This window comes from Cyprinus carpio, chromosome A7, assembly GCF_018340385.1.
Source record: "Cyprinus carpio isolate SPL01 chromosome A7, ASM1834038v1, whole genome shotgun sequence".
NCBI lineage: Eukaryota > Metazoa > Chordata > Actinopteri > Cypriniformes > Cyprinidae > Cyprinus > Cyprinus carpio.
In genome coordinates this window covers 4,412,894-4,422,632 of record NC_056578.1, presented here as the reverse complement: position 1 = coordinate 4,422,632, position 9,739 = coordinate 4,412,894, and the positions used below count along the sequence as shown (strand labels likewise).

General features: G+C 36.2%; 1 protein-coding gene across 1 annotated transcript; it reads right to left on the bottom strand.

Moving 5' to 3' along the window:
• Window positions 1-227: 227 nt before the first annotated feature.
• On the bottom strand, window positions 228-9,136 carry LOC109075246. The gene is made up of 9 exons (XM_042759269.1): window positions 8,986-9,136; window positions 8,333-8,345; window positions 8,071-8,216; window positions 7,302-7,581; window positions 7,061-7,200; window positions 5,888-5,979; window positions 4,908-5,057; window positions 368-493; window positions 228-275 (listed from the first exon to the last, which is right to left on the bottom strand). The coding sequence occupies exons 1-9, from the start codon at window positions 9,134-9,136 to the stop codon at window positions 228-230; spliced, it is 1,146 nt and encodes a 381-aa protein (XP_042615203.1).
• Window positions 9,137-9,739: the final 603 nt, after the last annotated feature.

Here is a 9,739-nt window from a genome sequence, read left to right as displayed (position 1 = left end):
ATTAAGTGTCTTTTCCCTTTTATTTTCATTCACAATTCATGCATCATTTACTTATTGTATTGTATTTTATTTAGCAAAAATAAATCTTAAAACTTGAGTATTTTTTCCCCTTTCTTTTTCTTCATGTTTATTCATGTATCAGAGAGTTAATAAAAAACAGCATGTGGCAGTGACTGTGAGATGGATATAATGAATATAATATAATGAAATTAAACTCATGATGGCTGTTACTCCTCAGAGAAGTCCCAGAGTCTGAGATCTGCTTTAGCAGGCATCTAGAAATGAAAATCACATAGTTTTACATTGTTTCTGGATTTTTTAAAAGATTATTAAAAAAAAAATAAAAGATTCCGGTTCCCAGACACACTGCAGCTTGGTCCACACCTGCCTGGAAGTTTGTGGTGATACTGAAGACCTTTATCAGCTGCTTCAGCAGTACAGGATTGGGGTTGGAGCTTAACTCTGCCGTCAGGACTACATGGCAATCACTACTCTAAAGAGAGAAGACAAACATTATCTTAATGGTTTAAAACTAAAGTTGAAAAAATGATTTACTATATGGTATATGGTTAAATATCTGAGAATGGAAAAGGGAGAACAAAGAAAAAAAATGTATCAGTTAAATATTACATAGGTATGTATGAATGAACATGCAAATTAACCAGTGTTGGGGAAAGTTACTTTTAAAAGTAATGCCTTACAATATTGCGTTACTCCCTAAAAAAGTAACTAAATACGTTCCTTAGTTACTTTTTATGGAAAGTAATGTGTTACATTAATTTTTCTTTTACTTTCACGTTACTTTTTAAATATGAGCAGGGCTTGATTGTTTTTAAGGCTACTGTTCTTGTATGTTTTTTTATGCTTACATATGTGGCTAAATTTAGGCCATATGCCTACTGACACCTTTTCACTATCACTATCTATCTATCTATCTACCTATCTATGAATGAAAAATATAGCTTAAAGAACCATTTAAAAATGGTGTTCTGCTTTCCTATATATTCATAAATTAGGCCTGTTGTGCGGTCGTTGGCATTATGCGCAAAAAACATCAATAACACATTCTGAACATTACTGTAAAATAAGCTGACTTAAAAATGCAGATTGTTCATTTGCACAGTTAAAGTTATTCGATCCAGACACCTCTCGGTGCTATGCGTGTTGGAATTTTGAAATCAAAATCACAGATTATGAACAGCTAGCCTACACATCAAGCATAGGGCACATTCAAATTGGGTTGTTGGTTTTTTTATGTTCTATGGGAACGTTCTACAGACATAATGATTTTTTATACTGTACAAACTGTATATTATATCCCCTAACCCTAATGTAAACCTGTTATGGGTAGGTAATGTTACTACCTACGTAAACCTACCCATCAGAGATGATGATCAAATAATATCCCCACATAATGTACGGTATAGGCTATTCTTGAAAAACCCAGGTGAGACAAAAGTGTGAAATGTTACAGACATATCATCATGGAACTCTTTAGTCTTGTACTGACTCTTATTCTGACTGAAAGAATTAAAAGGCCGTACTGAAAGGTGGAATGATTCGACCAATCGGATGAAAGGGGCATTTCAGTGCTGCCCACAGGTGCAAATGAAATATCAAAGCCATAAACCGATTTGTAAATCACATACGAAAAAATGAGAAATCGGGCCAAAATCTAATTTTCCGTTTGTTAAACTCAGGGCCAGCCCAGCCTCTGTTGGTGCCCTAGGCAAGATTTTAGATTTCCGCCCCCCTACCCCCCACTAAAACAGTTCTGAAAATGCAGATTTTCCAAAACTTTACTGTAACATAGCATAACATAACATAACATAACATAACATAACATAACATAACATAACATAACATAACATAACATAACATAACATAACATAAATACTGATAAGTATTAATATAAATAAGTAGTAAATAAATTGTGATAATAAATAAATAGAAATGCTGAAGCACCTTGTAGGTATTTTATTTTGTTAATTTTTTTATTGCAGAGACCAGACATGAGCTACTCCCACAACTATGCCTACAGTGACAAGTACTTATTACAACAAAGAGAAATATGAGCAATATGAAATGCCTAAAATAGTCTAACAGACAACAAAGGTAACATAAATTATTTGTAGATGTTAGCCAGCTAGCTAGCTAGTTAATCTAATTAGCATACCCATAACTTTCATTTAAATTTTGTGCATACAGTAGAAAATGACATGCTTAAATTTAATTATTTCATTTTATGAATGCTAGATTATAGTCCTAGTCATGTTTTTTTTTTTTCAAAAGACATTTAGACACTTGTTGAATTAAAAGCAAGCAGTAATATAACTGAAATTAAAAAAAAAAAAAAAAAAAAAAAAACAGAAGCTTAAATCTATTTTAAAGACAATAAAGTAAAATTAAATAAGCAGTTAACTCAAGCAAAAACATTCCACGGTGTCAGTGTTGCCAGTTAAGATGTTCTAAAAAGGCTATTTCAAAATACTACATAAACATCACGGGCCAATACACAGTCGGTAACTAGTGATTCTTACCTCTATATTAATATTTCTTTCTACACATCTTCTTTGCGTTGCTTCCTGCCCTATGCTCCTGAAAATTTTCTTTTTTTAGAAATTTAGAAATTATACTTTAAGAGCACAGAAATGGCAAAACTGTTTTAACTGCATGTACCATGCATAATTAATGTGTTATGATGATGAATTATAGGTCATGACGCAGAAAGTGTTTAAATTAGTTCAACATGACATCTTGTCAAATCTTATGATGTTTTGTTTGTCAGTTTTATTTTATTGTAACATTATTTTAATCAGTTCGATGATCAGTACACTGTCAGAAATTATTTTGCTTAATATATGTGTGTAGGAGCACACGATTATCACAAAACGGTGCACTTCCAACCAAAAAAAAACCATTTCCTGCGGCACCCCCCAGTCACAGAACTTACCTGAGGCACTGTCTCGCTATAAATGTTTGCCAACTGCAATGTCCTTCCCGCTGTCCTTGATTGAAACGCACGTACTGCATGATTTTGAATATGGATCATGGGGAATTAAGATCAAAAAATGTATACACTGCATTCTAGCACATTTTTCCTTCACTTATTGCAAATGTCAGAAAACAGTTTGAGAATAAACAGTGTCTTTTGAATTTTACAAGCACATTGTAAGGTTTTAATCTTATTAAAAAATTAAAGGGGTGGTTGACATTTTTTTTTTTTTGTGCTAATCTTGAACATTCTAACATGTTCCAATCCAACATTTTTAAAAAAAAACATTATTAAAAAAAAATTAACCTTCACATAAACCACACCAACCTCTCCCTTCTATGACAAACACTGAAATAAATGAACTTTTCCATGACATTCTAATTTATTGAGATGCACCTGTGTGTGTGTGTGTGTGTGTGTGTGTGTGTGTGTGTGTGTGTGTGTGTGTGTGTGTGTGTGTGTGTGTGTGTATATAAAAACAAACAGTGTGTGTTTGTTTTTGTGACATATCAGGACACAACTTTGTATAATGACATGGGTATGACACAGGTATTACAAGGAGAGGGTGACTTATGAGGACATAACCCATGTCCCCATTTTTCAAAACGCTTATAAACCATACAGTACAAATTTTTTTGAGAAAGTAAAAATGCACAAAGTTTCCTGTAAGGGGTAGGGTTAGGTGTAGGGTTGGTGTAGGGCGATAGAATATACAGTTTGTACAGTATAAAAACCATTACGCCTATGGGATGTCCCCACTTTTCACAAAAACAAACTTGTGTGTGTGCGTGTGTGTGTGTGTGTGTGTGTGTGTGTGTGTGTGTGTGTGTGTGTGTGTGTGTGTGTGTGTGTGTGTGTTGCACAGCCACCCACACACACCTAAACAATTTAAATGTATCATTCATCCAGTCCAAAAAGACTATAAACATGCATATAATATCTGAAGTAACAATTAATTTACACACACACATATCTTAAAAACTAATTATGGGTGACTGATACGCTTCAAATTGGGTGATTTTAGGTCAGTGTTTTGGCTGTCAGTCAATGATGCTCTCTGTCGGTAGGGACTGGTAAGATATCGAACACTTCCGGTGGCTTCACCACTGTGGATCAGTGTCCAGAACACACTACAAAATTTGAATAAACTAACATTCTAACCTATATGTAAAATAGCAGTACCAGCATAGAAACAATTCTGGAAGCCAAGCACAGCTGCTGCAGACATGTTTTAACTAGAATCAATCCAAGAATCAATAGGATGATTTTCGAACTACCTCTATGTAATCACTAGTAACCATTCATATACAACATTTGGCCACCAGGTGGCACAGTCACATAATTTTCACAGGGACCCTCTATGTCTCAGAAAGCCTAGTCATACACAGAAATATAAGTGCATATAAAAGATCGACAGAGAGATCCGAAAATAGGCATGACTGAATTCAGTACTCTATAAATGTATATAAGTACAAGTATCAAAATGATTTTCCATTTGGTTCTACGGCTCTCACAGAATCCCAGCCAGTGGAAGAAGAAATACAGAAAGCTACCATTTTTTTTTTTTCTCAGTAAAGAGAATCTGTGCACAATGTACAGTATATGCTTGCATGACATCTTTACATGCTGGCTGCTTCTCTCTGCCTGTCATAAAAGTGCTTCAGTATACTGAATATTTTGAACATATTATATAATATTTGTTTCTTTGTTCTGAATGTTTACTTCTCTTAATAAGCTTGGGAACTTTTTACTTATATTGCAGTAAAATATAAGTAAAAAGTAGGGGCCTACTCGTCTTCTCAGTAACTTGAAAAATAGTCTTAACAACCACACATTTTGGATTGATCCTGGAAAAGAATATGATATTTTTCATCATATCGGTATGATGAATGAGCATTCACTGTTTACTTACAGGTTGGTTGAAAGCTCCTTGGAACTGGATATTAGTAAGTCCAAAGAATTGGGGCATAGGAAGCTCTGTCGTCAAGTATCCAACACAATCTTTCTGAAACGTTTGGGATTGGAGGGGCAGATGGTGGAAATGGTTGAGACCTCCACAGCCCTGGGCAATGAGATTAAATTGTTATCCAAATGTTTGGCCTTCAAACAGTTCCTCTTAAATATTAGGGCTGTCAAAATGGCTGAAAAACTAAATCTGAATTTTATTCTTAAGTATTAATATACATAAATAATATTAGTAGTATTTGAGTTATATTCATAATTTCAGTTTAGGTGGAAAAAGCTTTTGTCTCCTGTGGCTACAAGAGGGTGCAGTGAATTTGAATACTTTTTTTGCATTTAAATGTGAATTTTTATTTTAAATTAGACAAATATTTGAAATTCTAATTGTAATTGGACAGTCCTAGCGCACATTTAGTTCAGTGAAAAAATAAATAAATAAATAAAATTAAATAAAATAAAACATTATTAATTAATTTTAAAACCCTGGCTAAGGCCCTGGAGATCAAATCTCCCAAAAATGTCAAAGTATTATTATTTTTTTTAAAATAGACGTTGTAAATGATGAAAAGATGAAGAAGGTGATCCAAGGAGAGCTTTCCCCATCATCATCTCTTTCTTCGAGCACACTGAGCTGTAAATAAAATGATTAATTATATTATAAAGACATACTTTTCCGTTTAATTTGTAATCTATACATACTCACCTCAATACAAAATCAAAATTTCCCACCATTTCTACAGTGTTTGTATCAACACACACATCCCTTCCACATCACTTCCTCATCACTTCATATTCACGCCATAAAAACCATTGCAGTTTCACGTCAGAAAACCATAGCAGCACCAAAACAGACTGAAGCTGAAATGAGCAGATCTCTTAAAAGTGCTCTCAGTGAGCTCAGATTTCTGTATGTTTCCTGAGCTCTCTCACCTGTGACAGGAGCTGGACTCTCACTGCAGGTTCAGACAGACTTGAACTGGACTTCAGCTTCATCTTCACAAACGTTTTCTTCATTAAAGGACCTGAAAGAGCACATGGGAGTGAACATTCACAGACAGAAAGGAACAGCAAATGCTAAATACAAATAATAAAATGCAACTGATAATATAACCATGCATTGTTAGGATACCAACATACATGATCTTATAATTGCATCTTTTGTTTTTGACATTAAATGCAGTGTCTACAATAATCTACAGAATTTCAGTGCAAATGCATCTGTCATTTAAGATTAATTAATGGGTGCAAAATGAAGGAAGAGATTGTATAGTGTTCCTCAAGAATAATGAACAAAAGTGCACAAAGTAAAACAAAATATGACCCAGATTATGTTAAATAGAGGTTCAACCTTAGAAATGTTGCATTTTATAAACAATAAATCAATTACATCCCTGCATCTTGGGATTCAACTGATTTGCAAATTATTTGATTACGGTGAGTTTAAAAATATCAACAAAACTTTCATCACATACAGTTTTTTTTTTCTTCTTTTTCATGAAATGATAAGGATTTTTCAAATTATGTATGTATATCAGCTTCAATGCACTTATCAAAATAAAAAAAGCAGTTAAATGTCAAAGTTTTGGTTTTACTGACAAAAATGAGTATTTAGGATGTATCATTAACCTATTTTTTAATTATTATTAACTTAGTCTGAAAACCATTTAATTTTGCGTAAACACAAAAATTTAAATGAATAAATATGGTTTTCATTAAATTTCTGTTAATAATTGCATGTAAAGATATAGCAGAAAAAAATCTGGCTAATATTTGCAGTTTTTCTGTCACTGGCCATAATTGAAATCAGGATTAGGTATAAAATACTGTCACATATGTAAAAATGGGTTGAGAAATGAATAAATGGTTGTAATGCGGCTCAGATTCAGACAGGAGTCACGTGTTTGTGGTGTTTTTCTGCTGATAAAGAGAGAATATAAGACTTAACTAACAAATGGTTCTTGAAAGCAAAAATGCTACGAAAAGCATCATATCCTGTGAGAAACTGTGATGAGTTCAGGCAAAACAGACACTAGTTTTGGAATCAACAGCCCAAAATTAGAAATTCCATTTATTTATAGCTTGATTTCCCTTGTTTGATCACACCTTCTCCATAGACCTCCACCTCACACAGAGTAAGAATCCTTGAATCTCCAGGAATGATCAGATTCAAGTATCGACCCTCCATATCGTTACATATGTAGGTGGAGGAAACACCAGCTGGAATGCTAGAAATCACAGCACATCTAATGAGAGACAGAGAAAACCTAATTTAGACTTCTAATCTTTCATCATCTGTGTTTTCAGGGAATTTTATGGATATTAAACCACTGAAAGAGGATCTCACATGGGATTGTTGTTGCCGTTGTTCTCCAAAGAGTTTCCGATGCGAATCTCTGCTCCATTTATTCGTTCTGGACAGCAGTCCAGTCTGTTTGTGATTACGACTCTACTAACTCTGTAAATATAACTCAGATCCACACTCCACCATGGGTTAGTCTGAACATTGCTTGAGGAACATGCTGACCATGATTTTGTTAAACCTGGATTGAAATCAATGGCATGTTCAGCAGACCAGAGGCCATAAGTTGACGACTGTGTGACGTTTCTTCCAGCTGCCAAATTATCTGGAAGATGTCACAGTGTCAAGAAAGAGTTTTAGTCAGTAAATTTTATATTTGAAAGTGTTTCAGGAGGTTTACTTCAATCTATAATACATTTCTATCAGATCTGTCTGAACTGTCGAGTCTTGACAAAGTCCCATTCAAATAATATCTTTACAATCAGCAACAAAAAATTACAAAAAATTTCACATAAATATTCACATTTAAATAACATTTCAAATCAGCAACAAAATCTGACATGACCTGTCACATAAATGTTGTTAAAACATTTAAAAAATCAAAACAAATGCACAGCACAGGTACAGTTCAAAATGCACATTCAGGACTGACTGTTTCTATATACTGTCTCCATTGGCGTCTGGCTCGCTATCTGGGTATATTTTCTGAAGACTATGGGACATCGACCCAGAACTACACATTAAAAAACACTTTTATGAAATGAGAATAGCTTAAAAGACAAAACTGCAAGGTCGTTAAGTAGCTCTGAATTACCTGGAAAAATTGCATAGACCTCCACCTCACACAGAGTAAGAACCATTGAAGTTCCAGGAATATTCACAGTAACATAACGTCCCTCCATCCCATGACACGGATAGCTGTAGGTAGCTCCTGCTGGAATAGTAGAAACTACAGCACATCTGGAGAAAGACGAAAGAGTGAGTCGTTTTCTTTTGCTCGTTATCCCTAAATGTATTTTATATACAATATTATTGTTTCTTTCTTTGACAACACTCTTTATAGATAGCACACATACATCTGCAAGATATCTGTTAAAGATACAGCTTCATCTGGAAAACTTCTGCTGTGTACAAACATCTGATAGATGTCTTTAAGATGTCAGTTTTACATACATTCTAAATCATAAAAACATCTTCTAAACCTCTATTTGAGTACGAGACTAGACATACACACAATAAAACCAAACATGTAGACCCATACTCAGAATTGACGTGACGTGACATACATACGTACAGCCAAATATGGTGACCCATACTCAGAATTTGTGCTCTGCATTTAACCCATCCAAAGTGCACACACACAGCAGTGAACACACACACACACACACACACACACACACACACACCGTGAACACACACCCGGAGCAGTGGGTATCATTTATGCTGCGGCGCCCGGGGAGCAGTTGGGGATTCAGTGCCTTGCTCAAGGGCACCTCAGTCGTGGTATTGCCGGCCCGAGACTCGAACCCACAACCTTAGGGTTAGGAGTGAAACTCTCTAACCACTAGGCCACGACTTCCCCATAAACCATGTAACCATGGTTCCCCGAGTGAACGAGACGCTGCGTCGAGAATCGCGTTGGGAATGAGAATAACCACTGCGCAATACTACCAAGTCCCTGCCTGTGTGTGTATCTCATGAGCACATCGCGAAGAGAGAAATTGGGAACCTGGGCTAGATGCCAGGTCCAGGTTATAGAAGTGGACAAAAGTGTCCGGAGAGGACCAGCCTGTCGCAGCACAAATGTCCTGCAAGGCCACACCCAAGTTAAAAGCCTTGGAGGCCACCATGCTCCTGGTCGAGTGCGCTCTGACCCCCATAGGTGACTGGAGACCAGACGACTCGTAGGCTAGAGAGATGGCCTCAACCACCCACCTACTCATAGTCTGCTTGGTCACCGGAGATCCTTTCTTTGGTGGAAAATGGCTGAAGATCCCCAATCTTTTTAGGTGAGGAAATAGTGAGGAGAAAAATAGTCTTGAGCATGAGAAACTTGACTGAAACTTCTTCAATGGGTTCAAAGGGGTTATTGCATAAGCCCACCTGAACCACAGCCAGGTCCACTGTACCGGCCTCAGGGTGCCACGGAGGAAACAAGTGCTAAGTGGGTGTCTTCCCAATGACTGACCACCCAGAAGGGCATGGTAAGCAGCTAAGGCTGCCACGTATACCTTCAGAGTGGAGGGAGATAGCCGTGCGGAGAATCGCTCCTGCAGAAACTCCAGAACTGTACCAATTGTGACAATTGTGACAAGTCAATGTCTGCACCATGAAGTGGAAAGTCTCCACTTCAAGGCATACTGTTTCCTAGTGGCGGGAGCTCTGGACTGGAGTATAGTCTCAACAACCTCAGTTGAGAGATCAGAGGCTAAGAGCTGTGCCCCCTCAGGGACCATGCCCACAACTTCCATAACTGTAATGTT

Coding starts and splice junctions, on each gene's coding strand:
- LOC109075246 (XM_042759269.1), bottom strand. CDS start 9,136: ATGGGGGTCAGAGCGCACTCGACCAGGAGCATGGTGGCCTCCAAGGCT. Junction 5,980..7,060: donor GGTGGAGGTCTATGGAGAAG/GTGTGATCAAAC, acceptor GTGCTCTTTCAG/GTCCTTTAATGAAGAAAACG. Junction 276..367: donor CAGGTGTGGACCAAGCTGCA/GTGTGTCTGGGA, acceptor TTTCATTTCTAG/ATGCCTGCTAAAGCAGATCT.